We start from the raw sequence: 19,155 nt of genomic DNA, 5'->3' as shown, positions 1-19,155 counted from the left end.
GTTTTGCAAGTGCGATCTGTCAACACGTGATCACCAACGGCATGGAATAAAATGACATGTTGGAAGGCGGCAAGGGCGCATCCCTTCAGGTGCAGTCCGGACCAGTCTAGTTGGGGGGTCTGTGTTTTAACTGAGATCAAATGTTGCTATGTTTGTGTTGAGTGGGAACTGCTGGTGGATGCACGGTTAGAGTAAACGCAGTCCATGGTGCTGGTCTCTTACCTGCACTATCTGTCACACCTGGATACGTGATCCTGAGGCAGAGTTGGTTAAGTCGGCTAGGAGAGGGAATGGGTGTAGAGAGTCTAGATAAAGAAACTGCTGGACAGAGAGTGTGCAGACAGTTACGGTAGTTGTTGGACAGATGGTATACAGACAGTTACGGTAGGTTGTTGGACAGAGGGTATGCAGACAGTTACAGGAGGTTGTTGGACAGAGGGTATACAGACAGTTACAGGAGGTTAGATAGATATGCATCAGTTCACATACCCACTAACTGATGTCTATCTATCTATTAACCGATGTTTGTGTTTTTTTGTAACCGATGTCTGCCTACCCATGTAGCCGATGCATACCTACCAGTTTACACATATACTAAGACGATATACATAGACTACTGTCATATAAAAGCTCGTACACACAAGATTTGTATAAAAATAACTTTATTAATGATAACTTACCACCACTGACTTGTATATTTACAGATCTCGGTATTTCAAGAGAATTACTTGTTTCACAGTGCACTTCGGTCATGACATGGATATTAACAAAAAGACCATTACAGGCGAATGGCAAAATGTACCATCCTCGGCACACAGGAAACATCGGCGTTGGGGGCACGATGCCACAGAGTACTTGCAGGGGTAACCTGACTCAATACTGAATCGTGAGCAAACGTGCATAGCCGTACAAAGTAAGGCATGTTTTGTATGAAGCATCAGCTGTGTTGATACTAATAGTGAAGCATAGAATAGTGACTGGATGTTAGAACAATGTTTTTGTAATGTCTCGACGTTGGATACCCAAAATGAAATTCACGTATTGTGCCCGTATTGTGCCCGCCAAAAAAGCAGCACGTGGAACGGGCTACAGACACAAGGTGGAACCGCTCGTCCCCTCTTGTAGTATGTGAAGTGCAGTAAGCTACTAAATAATACCTCACACCCTAATCACAAATATTACAGTAAATTATATCTGGTCATATGAGCTACGCAAAGGAACCATTGTACCGCCCCAAACGCATAACTATTCTGGGCAAATCAGTCTCAGTCGGAGCGGATCCAATTTAGTATATAGGCCGCGAAAGTCAATGATGTTTTCAACGACCTATAGCAAAGAAGCAGTTTCGTTCCGTCAAGATGATCTACAGTTCTGCTATGTGCCGAACCATATATAGCTAGCGGTGGAAAATATCTATCATTGTCAGCAATCTTGTTCAACTATAATAACCGATCCTGAAGAAAGAGAAGTGTATAGAACTGTACAGAGGGCACATTTCAGGAACACACACCGAGTATGGTGAGACACAGAAGCAGAACAACAGAGACGTGTTGAGTATGGGCGGCGTCTGTGCACGTCTCCTCTGCTGTGGCGGGCCTGTAGTTTTGGATCCAGTCGTCCACGATCTCCTCCAGTATGGTGAGGGGCATTGGGCCGTTCTCCAGCACCACAGAGTGGAAGTCACGGATGTCAAACAAGTCGCCTGAAATGAGTATTCAAATGATGAGATTGCTGTCTTCATAACCGACACACGAAGTGCTTCAAATACCTGACTAATGGTGACCAGGCGATTTTGATGAAGCGTTGGAAAACTACATCTTAGGTCCTGTTTTTTGGTGAACAACACACGTGATTTGCGATACTCAGTTCGAGAATAAGAAAAGACTACATAATACCTTCCGCTATTGTAAAAAACTTTTGAACTCCGCGTTAACTGTGCACAATTCGATTCGAGTTTTTGGTACTTCGCTCTCTCAGTGTAGTTACTTTCTTAGCCCTTAGATATCCGATACTCTCTTCTTTGGGGTTAGTTTGGTTTAAGGGTTAGGGAACTTTCCCACGCTCAAATTCTTTTATTCAAAGACGCATCTATATTTGTGATAGCTTGACGTTCATTTTCAAAATCGTTGGGTAGTTTTATTAACAGGAAATCTTGGGTGTACCGTCGATGATTTTCCCTGACCCAAATAAAATATCCTTACCTGGTGCACCCTGTGTCGAAGGTGGAGGTACCCCCGAGTTATGTCCCTACCTGACGCTAACTGTTCCTACATAGAATGTAAGCATTGTGTAGGGAAGGTGCAGGTTTCGCCTTGTTATACACTTACCTAATGTATCCTCAGCCCTCTTTCGCAACTCTTTTATTTTGATTTCGCCAATCTTGTATGCGCATGCCTGACCTGGCCACGTGATGTACCTGTCAATCTCGGTCGTCATTTCCGCCCGGGAGAAGGATGTGTACTTGAGCATATAGCGGATGGCCTCCTCGCGGTTCCACCTGGGTTGTACAGACAACTACATCAGCAGGTCATTATCGATGAGTCAGTGGCGTAGATTCGGTATATCTTAATGGTTGCAATTGTATAAACGAATTGATAGCTTCCCATACGTTCCCATACTTGTCGAATTGAGACAAAGAATTATAAAAAGAACAAATTAGATAAGAATGTGGATGAAAAACAGTAAGATATGGACATGGAGAATCTGTCGTAATTGTATTGCTTCCTAACAACTCTAAATGGAGAAAATCTGTCAATACAGTACACCTCACCCGTAGTAGTGTAGGCCTGTGTCTACCACTAGTCTACAAGCTCGGAAGATCTCAGAACTGTAGCGCCCCATCCTGAAATGCAAACCATATTCATCATTTGATGCACCGGTCTCAGTCATGACGCCAAACACAGGCAACATTCCTCGCACTTTGATCATAGTCGTCACGTCTATTGTCATCACGCCTATTGTCATCACGCCTACTGCCATCACGCCAAACCAGGAACAAATGCCTTCATACGTAGCAGTGTGAATTGTTGGACACATCATATGTCTATTAAGGAATCTGTCACTTCTGTAACTAATGGAATCTAATCCTAAATATATGCAAGGAAGTTACATATTATGCTAATTGTTCGCATTTAGTGGGTTTGTTTAAATACCAAAAATGTCAATATTTAACCCTATAGAAGGTTGGTCAGTTCATTGGATACTAAGCTATGATTCATTGCTTCCCCACAGATGAGGCACGTTTGTGTTCAGAACAGTCAAAGTACAAGGGTTATTACAGAGAGAACCACTACCCTTTGTGATAAATCACTTACAGTTCATAGTCGTTTTGGTACAAGTTGAGCTCCTCCCCGAGTGACTCTGCATACAAGGCCCAGCCCTGCAACAGTAGTTATTGTAAGTGCAGCTCCGAGTTATAAAGCGCGCGTGCGTGCGTGCGTGCGTGTGTGAAGCACGGTAATGGATGTCCCGTGGCCGTACCAGTTTGGCTTTTATCTGACGACATTTGGATCTAACCTGATTAAACTGTGCTTGTTTTTAACTCATCAGTGAGTCAGTCTACAGGAAATACCTCCACATTTTATTCCTAGAAAGCTCATACCCACGCATATACGTACGCACACGTAAACACGAAAACGCACACACCTGATCACCCTTCCTCGGAACCTCCCATCAGACTTACCTCTCTGTAGGCTGTGTAGAAGGGAAAGTGGTAGGGAACCTCATAATACCGGAAGTACTCGGTGTTGCGCCGGAAGTCGGGTAGGTTTGCCTTTAATGCGTAACTGATCTGGAATCAAGGTGAGCATGTGTAGTATATCTGAAGTAGAGTTGCCTGATTTAAGCTCTTTGAACCATTGTTGACGTGGACGTTCTCAGACAATGTACAACAGTGAAGTCCTGCTGAGTTACCTACCTGTAAGTGGTGGCCGGGCACAGACTCGTGCAGTGTGACGGGCATCATGATATATTTCCCTCTGGAAACACACAACATACACATGGAAACCCGGAACTGGAAGAATATGATATTTTGAAGTCTGTTTGGGAAAATGTTTGATGGTGTGACCGTGATGAATGAGTAACATAATGACTGCTGATGAACGAATGCGTGTGAAGAATGTACCCTTATACATGTATCAAGCTGATGTGTTACGTCTTACTCTGTACCTATCAACACTTATATAATATGTAGTGAGTATCATGTACATTGGCATTATGCAAAGCTATTTTAACACATATACAATATAGACTTCACTGGGAGGAAGCAGACTTACATTTCATGCGGCCTGTTCACATTAACCTTGAATATCCCTGCGCGGGATCCATCCTCCGAACCTGACTGGTATTCTCCGGCTGGGCCATCATAGGGCATCGGTTCCACTCTGAAACACGTGGAACTTTATATACACTGGAGGCTGGTACTCCATGTTACCACCTGACAAACGGCGTACACCCTGGACCCTTAGGGTGACGGAAGTCTGCAGTTGGAGACTAAGTGACAACCGTCGTGGTAGTAATCACGTGTTCACCGTTGTCCAAGAAGAATTTGTTGTTGTAGCTTCTCGTATATTGATGTCAAACCTTTATATCAATTGTCCATATCAACAGATAAGAAAAAGTGGGATTTAAGAAAACCATTACTACGATGTGAAAAGGGGATCGCTTTGGTTACATTTTACAACATGCATGATAAAACATACTGCAGCATAGCGACAGTGGTCTTTATATGTTCACTAAGTAGCATATCCTTGGGTTAGACTCAGAGGTGGACACTGAAATATAAGTCGTAGACATAGATACAGAAGCACAGACGGGATGAGGTGTATTTTGTATGTTCAATACGACAGTGGTGGTAGTGGTAATAGTGGTAGTAGTAGTTGTAGTAGAGGTAGTAGAAGAAGAAAAGGTACCAGTAACGGAAGTAGTAATTGTCGACGTTGCAGTCATAGTATTTGTAGTAGAAGGGAATCATTAAAGAGTGGGAGTAGTAACATCAGCAGTGGCGGGTGTAGTAACACCAGCAGTAGCAGGAGTAGTAACACCAGCAGTAGTGGGTGTAGTAGCACCAGTAGTAGTGGGTGTAGTAACAGCAGCAGTAGTGGGTGTAGTAAAACCAGTAGTGGTGGGAGTTGTAACAGCAGCAGTAGTGGGAGTAGTAACACCAGTAGTAGTGGGTGTAGTAACACCAGTAGTGGGAGTAGTAACAGCAGCAGTAGTGGGTGTAGTAACACCAGCTGTGGCGGGAGTAGTAACACCAGCAAAGGCAGTAGTAACAGCAACAACAGTGGGACTAGTAACAACAGCAGTGGCAGTAGTAACAGCAACAACAGTATTACTAGTAACAGCAGCAGTAGTGATAGTAGTAACAGCAGCAGTGGTGGGAGTAGAAACAGCAGAAATGGGGGTAGTAACAGCAGCAGTGGCGAAAGTAGTAACAGCAGCAGCGGTGGGAAAAGTAACAGCAGTAATGGGGGTAGTAACAGCAGCAGTGGCAGTAGTAACAGCCGCAGTGGAGAGAGTAGTAACAGCAGCAGTGGGAGTAATAACAGAACAAGTAGTGGTAGTGACAACAGCAGTGGTGGCAGTAGTAACAGCAGCAGTAGTGGGGGTCGCAACAGCAGTGGGAGTAGTAACAGTGGCAGTAGTAGGGAGTAGTAACATCAGCAGTGGCAGTAGTAACAGTAGCGGAAGTGGCAGTAGTAACAGCAGCAGTAGTGGGAGTAGTAACAGCAGTTGTAGTGGGAGTAGTAACACCACCAGTGGCAGTAGTAACAGCAGCAGAGGCAGTAGTAACAGCAGCAGTAGTGGGAGTAGTAACAGCAGTGGTGGGAGTAGTAACACCACCCGTGGCAGTAGTAACAGTAGCATATATAGCAGGAGTGGTAGTAGCAGCGCCCTCCTAGAAGTAGCAGGCACCAAACAAAGTTCGTACATCATGGATTATGTCTACTGTAGAAGAAAAACAGCAAAAAGACGTCTTACTTAACAGGCAGATCCGGCAAGTGGTTGAAGACATCCTGGAGTTTAGGGTTTATCCTTTCATTGATCAACCTGTTATATCCTTCTATGAGCTCCTCCTACAAGCAAAAACAAAACCGACGACTAAACAACAATATCCACTATTAACAAATGACTCATAAGTGTCTACCTGCAGATCATCTGATCAAACTGTAGAGACTGCTAGTCTAAAGTAAGAGAAATACTTAGGCTTCTGTTGCATACCATTTATTACAAGAAATCAGAACACAGTGTACAGATTGAACTCAATAGTACATCATATTTACTGTGAGACCAACAGACCTAGTGGGGTGGGGTGGGGGGAAGAGGTAGAAGCCTGGAATGTGTGTGAACGACAGTCTTTGAAACGTCACTGGCATATAGTGAAACAGAAGTGTAGTGTCAGAAAATAGCATTCTAGTTGTCTATGAACCCAAAGCAACAAAACTAAGAGATTTAGTAACAGAACGATCCTCTGAGGACTTACGGGCGCATAAAGCATGAGAACTTTCTCAGTCCGATTTCCTCGGACAAAAATGTCGGCCAGTTTGAAGTACCCTTTCCAGGATGTTACAATCTTCTTCATACAATACAGCCATGCACACATTGTAGAGGATTACTGCTCTCATCATGGAGGTCCCCGAGAAATCGGTTCTAAGATTGACGTGCAAAACGTATACATTCCATACATGAAGATCCAATGAGGACCTGTCTACTTTCGATCATCCGACAGCTGGAGGTAATCAGTAACAACTGTGAGGTCTGGCGTTAGTGTTGACAGATAGGGTGTCCACGTATCTATGACGACTGATAGCAGGTTGCAGCAGGAAGACAGTATCGTGAAATATAACATGTTTTCAGTTGACATGTCTGCAGCAGTGAGGACGGTCTTGTACTGACACGGACTACCGTAATATCTGTATCATTAATAGCTACTTTAAATAAACCTTAAGAACATATGGATGCCTGATGACGCATTTGATTGTGTTGACATTTACCGCTGAGTCTGTATGCAGTGAGGTGTCGTTCCTGAGAAAAGCAAAATACTCAGTAATTGATCCATTGAAGTTCTGCTTTTTCACAATCTGAAATAGGGAATAAAACACAAATTAACAGTCAGTGACTAAAGCAACTATAATAAGTCTTCTAAGTATTGCTTCATTTGCACGAAATCTTCTCCAAGCTACCACACGACCCTCCTGTCTCTTCTGATACGATATACACAACCATGCTACCTCCCTGAAGTGCTTCTCCTCATCATACAAGATCCACACACCAAGCAACCTCCCTGAAGTGCTTCTCCTCATCATACAAGATCCACACACCAAGCAACCTCCCTGAAGTGCTTCTCCTCATCATACAAGATCCACACACCAAGCAACCTCCCTGAAGACCTTCTCCTCTTCTGACAGGACACACTACACACAACCTACATGAAGCTCTTCTCTTCTGACGCGATATACACACCATACAACCTTCCTGAATCCCTGCTCTTCTAATAAGATGCACAGAGAAAACACACCTAATGCCTCAGTCCTCTTTCTCGGCTGCTCTATCAACACCTTTTCTACTTCACCTTCTCTATGTGTTAGAGCTCGTATATTATTCATCTTATTTTTTAATCATGTCTCACCTCCTGCATCAGCCCCAAGATTCTTTCCACCTCCTGAAGCCCTATTTGGTGAACCGTCTCCGGGCTCATATCTGTGGACAGATGCCATCGGAGACACGCCTTGTAATAGTTCTTGCCATCCTCAAGTGAACCCACTCCCCATTTCTGCCTGGTCGAAGGGAAATACTCCTACAGGAATAATGACAGGAACATGTTATCTCCGGCATGCCATCTGATGGGGTCGTATCCGTGGGTACCTCCGTGCATACACGTGAACCCAAGTAAGAAAACAGAGATAAACATTCCACTGAACAATGTCACCCAAAATTATATTGACACAACGTTTCCACTGGTTCTCAAATTTTAGGCAAATCACATTACTATATGACAACGACCAAGAAACATTTAGCTAGAATGTTGCAAACTCACTGTTTCCAGGAATGTCTTCATGTCTCGGAATGCCTCAAGTACTCCTTGAACTAAAGAATGAGCTCTGTCGCGCATATCTCTTCTGCAAACACAAGGCTGATTTGTACATAAATGATCAACAAAAGCGCACTTGTTAATAACACGTAATATAGTATAAACAATGCAGCTGCATATCAATCCTGGAGTGACCATACTTGTTCCTATCATCTGAACTCTCCAGACACAGCTGTGTGATTATGGGGAAACGTTTTTATTAGCATGGGCAGTATTAAAAGTGAGTATAGCCTACCTGGTACTGTCAATTTACTTGTATTCGTGCTCGTGCGTGTATATCCTGGTTTACAGGTTTGGCGTAACCTTGATAGAATCACTTTGTGGCTAGGATCGGAACAAAACTCACTTGGCATTGTCAGAAAAGGGGAATTGGTCCAGCAAATCAGTAAACGGTTCATAAAACGCCGACTCCTCCGGTGGTACAAGCAGCCGTGCTATTTGTGCAGGAACTCGACTCTGTGGGAGACATGTCGTAGAAGATGTCATGCTTCCTCTACAGATTTATTGCAGAGGATGCAACGTGGCGTATACAGATACAATACGGAGGATGCCATGTAGCCTCTATATATGTATGCCAGATATGCTACAGAGGTCTTGTAGTATCTATAGTTATATTACAGAAGATGCCAAGTAGCATATCTGTTTATGTTGCCATATAGCGTCCATAAATATATTGCTGAGAATAACATTAACATCTATAGGTATGCTAAAGAAGATGCAATGTAGCCTCTATAGATATAGCGCAGAGGATGTCACGTACAATCTATAGGTGTATTACAGAGGATGCGTCATGACATCCATAAATATATTGCAGAGGATTCCATGTAGCATCTATGGATATATTACAGAGCATCTATAAATATATTGCTGAGGATGCATTGTAGCATTTATATTCATACCACAGAGGATGTCATTTAACACCTGTAGATATATTACAGATTACTCCGTGTAGCATATATAGATGTGTTACTCTAGAGGACGTCAGAGAGCATCTATAGATATATTACAGAGTACGCCATGTAGCATATATGCATACATACACACACACACACACACACACACATACATACATACATACATACATACATACATGTTACGGAGGTTGCCATGTAGCACCTATAGATATACTACAGAGGATGCGGTGTATCAATAAATATGTAACAGAGCATGTCAAGAGATGTAGGCACCACAGAGGATGCCGGGAGACGTTCTAGAGGACACGTTATACTTACAACGGAGACATTGTGCATGGTATGGTTGATTCCGATGGCTGTTCGATAGAGATCCTGATATTCTGCTAACTGTAAGATGGACTTGAAAGCATTACAGAGAATGTCGGAGTTCAATTCAACAAAATTAACGATTCTTAAAATAGGCTCGCATCAGATAATAAGATTTCGGTTTACAAATACATTGAAATCACATTTAGTATATCAACACTCAATTCTGTATCCTTACAGACCGATGCAGTAGCAGGAGCTGATGTGTGTTCCTCCCACATGAATATGTGTTTCAGAGTTGCCATGAACTTCCCCATCATTACATACTATACTAGGCACATAAAGAAACTGTGCATACAAACAAATAAAATCTAAATCAAACCCGTGTAGATACATAAGTTATACTCAGAGTGGAATGTCTCAATGACAAGTGGATGCACATTACCACTGTCACTGGAACACCATGTCTGCACCGGTGAGATGGTATCAGAACACAAATGACGTCATCGATCGGCCACATTCCCCGACGTCCCGCCATACGACCTATCCTGACACAAAGTCATCGATAAGCGCGCCGGATGTGGTGCCGAAATCATGTCCACAGACCCTTGTTTTGGTTGAGAAATGTTTTACATATGAGTCCAGGTTTAACATTACCCATTGTGATGGACGTCAAAGTGCCTATAGACAAGTAGGAGAACGTTATGCACAGGCCTGTGCCTTGGGCAGGAATCGCTTTGTTTGGGGTTCTGTGATGATTTGAGGTGTAATAACAGCACGCCAAAGAACTCCTTTGGTGATTGTTCAGGGTAACTTAACTGGCGTCGGCTACAGGGATAATATTTTTCGACCTGTGGCGATTCCTTTTCTGCAACGTCATGGTCCTGGGTTAACATTCCAACAGTACAATGCCCGCCCTCATGCGGCAAGGGTTGCTATGGATTTCTTGCAACACCACAAAGTTGACTTACTGCCTTGGCCTGCAGATTCATCGGATCTCTCCCCGACAGAGCATGTTTGGGATGAGGTGGATCGCCGTCTACGCCGTCTTCCCCGTCCGGCAGATAACGTCCTTGACCTTGCAACAGAACTTGAGAAAATCTGGCGTGACATCCTACAAGCCTTTCTTACACGTTTGATAGGCTCTGTGGATGCACTCGTGGATGCACTGCTGTTCTCAATGCCGATGGTGGACATACCCGTTATTGAGCTTTGATCCCTGTCCCGCTTGTAGACTTGTGACGCCATTGTGATGGTCTTTTCAGTTTAAATTCTTTCGACTTGTTTTGGTCTCATGATCCCTCCAATAAAGTTTATATGTACCTTTGACATTGTTATCGTACCTATCAACTAGGATAATATTTTGAGAATGCGCAGTTTCTTTATGTGGCTAGTATACATACTTGCAGTGGAGTGTTCTCAAGTCTGACGAGGAAGTTCTCGTAGTCCCCTCGCGTGAAGAAAGGCGTTGCCTCCACATGGTGAACTGGGTCCACGTGTATTCCCTCCAGGAAATTCAAAGGATTGATTGACCCATATCTGGATGAACACGAAAGTTAGAATCAAATACAGACTTAATTTAGGGCAGGTTTTCTTGAATTAAGAGCTGAATAATATTCCAACGCAATGGTATACGACAGAGAGTGCCTCTATAACAGCCGATGCATACATCTTGCCATCTTGAGCTAATGCTAGGAAGAAACATAGAGGGTAGTGGGCATACATTGTATAAACTAGTTCAAAAGAAATTTACTACAATATATGTTCTTGAATCTCGTTCTGGCTAAGATGAGAGATAATCGACAGCAAAGATTATTAAAGAACTATCGATATGAAAATTGTGAAAATTGATAATATCGTACAGTACCTGTTATATATAAGACATTATTCGTGGTCTGCTTGTAAATTGTGTTCAATTGTGTTTTTGTTAAATCCAAGCAAGAAAAAGTCACCACTAACCAATGATATCAAATATATTTGTTTCTTTTAGACAGTTTTCCCATTTTCCTCAAAGTTAAGTCTCAGTTTTTTATCGATGATCAGTCGATATTTAGCTAAAAATTGTCGATCTCTATATCTATGTTCTATATCGATAGGACACCGTACGGGATACGAATTATTCGAACTTATTTGCAGGATGGTTATACCTTTTTGAACGAGTCTGGATCGAGACAAAGCGAAAGCCACCCATTGTGTGCACACACCACCCACCTCCTCCATCTGTAGCCGCCCAGGTAGGTCTCCAGCACATCCTTCAGGATGCGATAGTTTATCCGTTCCGTCTTGCAGAGCTCGGATGCCTCAATACGTTCTAAATCCTCTTTAAATGATAGAGCTATTTCCTGGAAAAGAGACATCGGATGCACGATAACAGTGAGTGATTTTAGTTATACGCTCAGCAACATTCCAGCTATATGGTGGCCGTCTGTAAATAATCGAGTCTGGACCAGACAGTCCGGTGATCAACAACATGAGCATTGATTGGGAACCGATGACGTGTCAACCAAGTCCGCGAGCCTGACCACCCGCTCCCGATGGTCGACCCTTACGACAAACATGGGTTACTGAAGGCCAATATTCTAACTCAGACCTTCACGGGTACCATGACAAGTAGTGGTGTTCAATATACTTTTACAATAAAGGCATGTGCTTCAGGAGCCAGCGACCCGTGAAGGTCCCGGGGTAGAATAGGCCTTCAGCAACCCATGCTTACCATAAAAGGCGACTATGCTTGTTGTAAGAGGCGACTAATGGGATCGGGTGGTCAGGCTCGCTGACTTCGTTGATACATGTGATCGGTTCCCAATTGCGCAGGTCGATGCACATGTTGTTGATGACGGGATTGTCTGGTCCAGACTCGATTACTTACAGACAGCCGCCATATAGCTGTAATATTGCTGAGTGCGGCGTAAAACTAAACTCACTCACTCACTCACTCAGGATCCAGCTAACTGAGATAACTCGTGCAGTTGCCGTCACATCTGACGTCATGAACGTTGTTCTACTTGACAGTATAGCGGTTAACATAGCAGACGGTAGTTCCACGTTACCACGGTGTACTATGGTCAATACAACGGTGTAGTGGGGTCAGTTACAGTCCACTAGTGAAGGTCAACCACGTCCAAACCACTTTAACAGTAGAAGCTTAACATTCAAGTTTTTTTTTGTCAACCGACAGCTAAATATTCAATGACATAACTACGGTGATCTACGTTGAAGTACGCCTAAACATGTTGAACTAAGGTCAAAAACCGGTTTACAACGGCAACTCAACTCCCCTCCCCGCCCACCTCACCCCACCAACATACACCAAACCCCTCTACGGTCAGCTAAGTGCGTGTCCGTAAGATATGACACCCGCTACTTTGACAAGACAAACTTACTCTTCTTTCGTCCATGCGGGCGAGACTGAACGCCTGCAGTCTGTCGTTAAAGCGGTATGTACCCGAGTAGGTGGCAAACTCGGGTGAATCCTCCAGACGCCAGTCGTAGAACTCCTGCAGGAGAAGGTGGAGGGACTCCGTGGCATCACCTGGAGTCAGTCATACATCAATATTGATACTACCAGTCTTGTCTGAAGCTGATATACTGCGTTTAGATTCAGTAGATTGTTTATGCAGTTCCGAATTATGTTGCTGTTTGCCAACTGAATTCAAACAGACGCTTGTGTTTTTGTATGTTTTTAACGCTGCACTCAGCAGTATCCAAGCTACATGGCGGCTTTACGTAAGTAATCGATTCTGAATCAGACAATCCAGTGATCAACACTGAGCATTAATCTATGTCACTGAGATAGAGTCACATATGTATACCAAGTAAGCGAGCCTTACATGTAGTCTACGTCCAAACTAAAACGTGTTACTCTGTTGTCTGGCAAACAATTAAGTTAACTCATTTGATGTGTGACTTGCCGTTACATTCGTTATATATAAATGATATATTTAAGTGACGTGACTGGATGCGAAGCCTGCGAACTGGACACTTACCTCGTACTGACGTATGGAACGTCAGGTGGGACAGCAGAATCACTATCTGGAATCTGATGAATGTAATACATACAGCATATGTAAGCTAGTAGTGAGTTATCGTTCTGCCTTTTAATGTTTCTTACAGTCCTAGTACAGTGGACATGAATGTTATTTGATGTCGAACAATGTCGGTGTAAAAAAAACGATAGAATGTTCAATACCTATGCTGTTTAATGGATACGAGTTGCCTAGTCATCTAAACCGCATATGGAGACTTGCGTTCCTTCGAACCCAAGGAACCTACGACTGACGAGTTCGAATTCGCGTTTAGCAAGATTACATCTCCAGACTTGTGACCATCGAACCTGCGCGTCCCTCTCACACCACACTGGGACCAGTGGTACAGCTGGAATACTGATCGGTGGAGCATGATACTCACTCAGCTACTTACTCCATTTCAACATAGGTGTAGACACCTACGGGCATAACTAGGGCGGCTGTGTGTAAAATGTAACGCTTCTTTATAAGGTGTGAAGATAAATGGAACTATATCCTGAAGATTTACACTAGAGTTAGATTCCTATAAGGACGTTCACCCCTCGACACCTAGATGTGTACTTGGTGCGGAAGAGCACATATGCCGGAACACCAGTTCCCTATGCGAGATAAGTCGTGAGCCGTATCGGGAACCGGAAAGGGAGGCGAAAGAGAGATGCACATAGAGAGAAAGCCAGAAAGTTTCCAAATTTAGTTTTTAACTTTGCCTTTTAAACGAGCAAAACCATTTAACGTCTTACATTTCATTTGGTCACTGCAGATGAAATTTAATCGAAATAGAAGTCGCCCATCTGGGCCAAATTCATATTTCCACTTTTCTCTAAAGTGAAGACGACAGGGTCTACCATTTCGTGCGCTGTGGTAGTGGCAGTGAATACGGCACCCTTCCTCCGGCCGTGGCAGTGGCAGTGGCATTGGAATCCATTGTGTCAAAATGGTAAACTGGGTCTTCATTATCAACTGAATATAATCCAGCACCCTTCCGACATCCTACCATAAACGTGTCAACAGATGTTTGTATAAGTCCTGGTATTGCCCAGCTCCCTGACTCATCTGGTGTTCTTATCAAACAACAATACCTCACTTTAGGAGATGTGTCATAAATCTATCCAGAAGGACTGGGTTTGCTCATCTAGTGCTCTGTTATGTACAACACACTACCTTTATAATTGTGACAAGTGTAGAGCTCGCTCGATTCTCTTATGCATCGTGAAGGCTGGCATGGCTGGAGATAACGACATATATGTACATGGTCTATGCTTTAAGCGTCGCTGAGGTTCATCGACGGTGTTGCTTACATCCGTGTCCGCGGCTGAATGTCAACAATACATCTGGCAGAGCCCCAGCAGGACTTAACGTGTTCTGCCATAAATTTACAACCACATAGGAGAAAGCCAGCTGGCGACGGGCACTTGAACACATCACTAGCAGCGACATATGAAAATGATAGATAGATAGAAGTACCGTAACACGTCATCAACAATGACTTGCATCCCTGTAGTATATATATGTCTCTTGTAACCCAGTTCCAGATGTACACACTGATATTTTTTATGACGGCTGGATCCCCGTCACGTGACTGCAGACTCTCACTTGTCGCGTAACCAGTATGCGAAGTAGCCACTGGTACGTTACCACGTGGCTAGTGAAATTTCATGGGGTCCTCTTGTAAATGTATCACGTCCTCTACCTTGTTGTTATACACTTTCAAAATCATGCAAGATTATGACCCGATAAACACGTTCATCATGTTAGCAGCTTAATGCTGACATATTTATGGTTTTCAAGCATATCGCACAGGTATTTTCTTATTTGTTTCCATGGTATTTTACCATCTTTGTAGTCTTTTTCTTAGTTTCTACATTTAAATTTCGGGCTTTGTGGACTAGCAACTTTCAGGCATAGCTAGTCCTACTGGGTTGCATGATTGTGTCATTGTTTCCCTCACTGCGTGCAACCACGTGATCAAAATGTTACAGTGAATGGTTTTTGTCCCTCAAATATGTGTAGCTATCTTCATTAATATACCCAGTACAAATTGTTCAGCGCCAGCCTATTTCAAAACTAAGATGTGATGCTGTGGAAATGTTAGGCTAAAATAATTGGGAAGACAAATTCTTGTTTAGAGGAGGTTCATTAGGGATTTGATTTATAGATATCATAATCACTTGTATTCAAAATCAAAGAAAATAATGCTAAAGATATGACAGTACAATATTTAAAGCTAAATAACTACTCCCACCCTGCTTATGTAACACTATTAGACTTAGGCTTCACCTGTCAGAAAATGACAATTATGTTACGATATAACGTTTAACGGTCATTTCTGATTTTCAATTTTCAAATGAAGGTGACTTGTTTGAAAAACACAATGCCTAATTTCCCAATGCGCATGCATCCTGTTTTAAGTAAAAGATAATTCCAATAATGGCTTTGTTTTTAACCTGAAAAGTACTATACCTATTATGATAAATGCTATTTTTCTGAAAGATTTCCAATCAGAGAACCTACAGTGGCAAAAGATGCTTAACTTTTTATTGTAAGTATATATATAATCGCGACATGTTATGATTCTTTTTCCAGTGACGATAGCGATAATGTCGTACTGATAAGTAGGGTTGACGGCAGTGTGATCACAGAGGGTAAGTATCACACATGTTCGAACAGCAAGTGAAACCTCGAAGTAAAACCTCATGAGTGTTGATGATTAGGTGAAAGCGAATGTCCTAGACTCCGACCATTTCTGATGCACACTTGCTCCGAGTGCCTGCAGGGTATTCCCCAACTTAAAACATACATACCGCAGATAGCTGTGATATTCCTATTGCAGCATAAAGCAATAGTTTATCATACGCCACAATGTAACATTTAAGTCTTAAAAGGCATAACGTTACCAAGCCAACCAGTCCGTGACTCATATCCTACGTTTCTGGTTCGCTGAACGTTCTTCTGTTATTTTCGCTTACAAGAGAGTACCGTTTCTATGTTCCCCGCTGGGAATGCCGAACTCATCTGGTTCTTCGTGGTGGCTGTTCTTTATCTCGAATAACTCTGAATCACATACGATAAACCAAAATGCAAATCGATGGAAGGGAGAGAACTCGAAATCTGTTTTCCTTTGTATCCGTGCTTCAATCAAATCACAATTAGCATTGAGATGTTCGGTAAGATGAATACATCGTTTACTGGTCCCTCGGGGTCCTTCGGGCTCAGGTGAAATAAACAAACATCGAGGGTAATCCACCCATGCACACTCTTGACCAGTAAACAAGTTATATTATCCTAGATGCAAGCGCCAGGAATAGTATCAGTGAGTACCGTTACGTGTAACTGAGGCATGCCATACCAAGTGAGAATTATGTGACTTTGTGTCACTAGACACTGAGTTATATGACTTTGTATCACTAGACACTGAGTTATATGACTTTTTGTCACTAGACACTGAGTTATATGACTTTGTGTCACTAGACACTGAGTTATATGACTTTTTGTCACTAGACACTGAGTTATACGACTTTGTGTCACTAGACACTGAGTATTTTGACGTTGTATCAGCAGACGCTGACAGGTATGTGACTTTGTATCACTAGACACACAGAACAATGGTGTTCTATAGCAGCGATTTGGAATCAGCAGGTACTGAGAGTTAGTCTGACTTTATAACATCAGCTTCAGAGATAAACGCCGATATTACGTTGTCATTTTACACACGATTCTTTAGGGTCATGTGACTTTCATGCACTAATGGCATTCCTATGCACAGCTATAATCAGCAGTTTACTCAGACAAGATTACTTCAGCTGTAATGATTCAATCTTCTCTAGCACCGCTCCTCGCTGTGCCACACTCTCCCCAAATATTGCACATACCGATGTGCCTCCATGTGGGTGGCGTGCAAGATCGCAGAACAGAACGATTTACCCAAATTACGTGTTCTTCTCAAGGATAAATCACACAGTGCGGGCGAGATAACTTTGCCTGTCTCTACCTACTAACCGAGATACTGGCTCTGATGAATGCCTATTTTCTACATGATAGCTATTATATATTATTATATGGTTATGATATATTCAGCGTGTGCCTCTAGTATGTCTCACTATTTACATATCCTCACGCAGCGTTCATATTGTTCTGACAGATGTCTCTACCATGTGACGTGTGTTCGGGACTGCAGGAGTATGTGTACATCCGTGTGGTATGTCGTGTGCCATCACAAGTGCGTGTTTGTAACTGTGTATGTGTGGGCGAATGTTGTGTGCGTGTTTGTATACACATGTAAGCGCGCGTTTATGTGTTTGTGTCAGCGCATTTGTGTATGCATGTGTTTGAGTGTGTATCTCTGCATGTGTGTGTTAGTGTGTGTTTGTAGATGTATGTGTGTGTGTTTGGATTGAATACCCGTATTTGTGCATGTGTGTATATGTATGTGAGCATTTGTATGTATGTATGTATGTATGTATGTATGTATGTATGTATGTATGTATGTATGTATGTATGTATGTATGTATGTATGTATGTATGTATGTATGTATGTATGTAAGTTTGTATGTATGTATGTATGTATGTATGTATGTATGTCTCTGTGTGTGTGTCTGTGTGTATGAGTGTATTTGTGCATGTTTGTGTGTGAGTGTTGATGCGTATGTGTGTGTCGGTATGTGGATGATGCAACTAGTATTTGATGAACTTTCGCTGTGCAGGAGGGATACACGTCTGTAGCTTCCAACACAGACGGTATAAGATTTATAGTCAAAGGGAGGTAAAATGTAACGCCACGCGCATGCATGTATACGCGAGTGTATGTGTGGATGGTGTAATTATCAGTGAAGGCAAGCCCACGGACGCCAACCTCTCGCTAATATAAGCTGTGATCTCTATTCAGAGACATGCTACTGCCAGAAATTTGGTGAAACAGAATTGCGCCAATATCCATTTTCTTACTTGAAAACAATAATTATATATTTGTATTGATTCTGAAAGAATGCACTAGGGGATATCGCATAACATCCATGCCACTGTATTATATGAACTGAAAATAAGGTCTCAAAGGTTGTTTGAAACGGAGATTTGTTTTGCTAATTATATGCATGGAAATAATGCTGTCAAGTAACATTAGTAATTTTTTTTCTACTAAGACAGTGACCGACTGCAGGAGTGTTTCACATGGGGCACTGGAATATGCAAAATCAGACATATGAACGAACATGCTGATGTCCCAGCAGGACACAAAGGCATCCATACAGCCTGTTACAAAATACTCATTCAGATTCGTCTAAAACATGTAATAATGTACACGCCTTATGTTTTTATATAGATGCCAAATGCCACTTACCTATATCCCTGCATGACTGCCAGATTCATTGACTGTAGACGCCTCGACTGCTGCAAGAAACACCCGATGTGTCTCACAACCACCTCTGTTGTGAAAGATTCCAATACCTCATGTCTCGGACAACTTTATAAGCCGCATAGCGAAACCCGTATGATGCACATAAAACTCTTGAGTCCTGACCTGGATTAATGGTCACCAAAGGGAGATAACTGGTGTCGATAGTGATGAATTAGTCTATGTCAATCAAAAGATCAATTATGTTTCTCTTGTGGGCGGTGATACAGGAGAGGTACGATGTAAGATAAAATATCCTGTACGATATGAACGTTTTTGAATAAGCATTTAAAAACTGTTTACTTTACCTCAGTATTTATTTATGTACTATGTGTTTTGGTTTCCGTCGAAATGACTGCTGATGCAATGAGTGGGCACAATGATGAAACAGGTCACGTGGTGTGGACTGTTAACATTGCTGTGTTCAGTGTG

General features: G+C 42.5%; 1 protein-coding gene across 1 annotated transcript; it reads right to left on the bottom strand.

Annotated features, from left to right (window-relative positions):
• Positions 1 to 645: 645 nt before the first annotated feature.
• Positions 646 to 19,075, bottom strand: LOC137282449 (uncharacterized). The gene is made up of 18 exons (XM_067814198.1): positions 18,670 to 19,075; positions 13,299 to 13,351; positions 12,696 to 12,844; positions 11,524 to 11,654; positions 10,716 to 10,851; positions 9,325 to 9,393; positions 8,439 to 8,548; positions 8,039 to 8,120; positions 7,631 to 7,798; positions 6,996 to 7,082; positions 5,983 to 6,077; positions 4,275 to 4,382; positions 3,917 to 3,977; positions 3,683 to 3,790; positions 3,315 to 3,379; positions 2,771 to 2,842; positions 2,328 to 2,497; positions 646 to 1,702 (listed from the first exon to the last, which is right to left on the bottom strand). Exons 1-18 carry the CDS (start codon positions 18,696 to 18,698, stop codon positions 1,497 to 1,499), a joined length of 1,899 nt encoding a protein of 632 aa, XP_067670299.1. The 5' UTR covers positions 18,699 to 19,075; the 3' UTR covers positions 646 to 1,496.
• Positions 19,076 to 19,155: the final 80 nt, after the last annotated feature.

Source organism: Haliotis asinina, chromosome 4, assembly GCF_037392515.1.
Source record: "Haliotis asinina isolate JCU_RB_2024 chromosome 4, JCU_Hal_asi_v2, whole genome shotgun sequence".
In the NCBI taxonomy this organism is placed as follows: domain Eukaryota; kingdom Metazoa; phylum Mollusca; class Gastropoda; order Lepetellida; family Haliotidae; genus Haliotis; species Haliotis asinina.
This window is presented reverse-complemented; position numbering and strand designations above follow the sequence as displayed.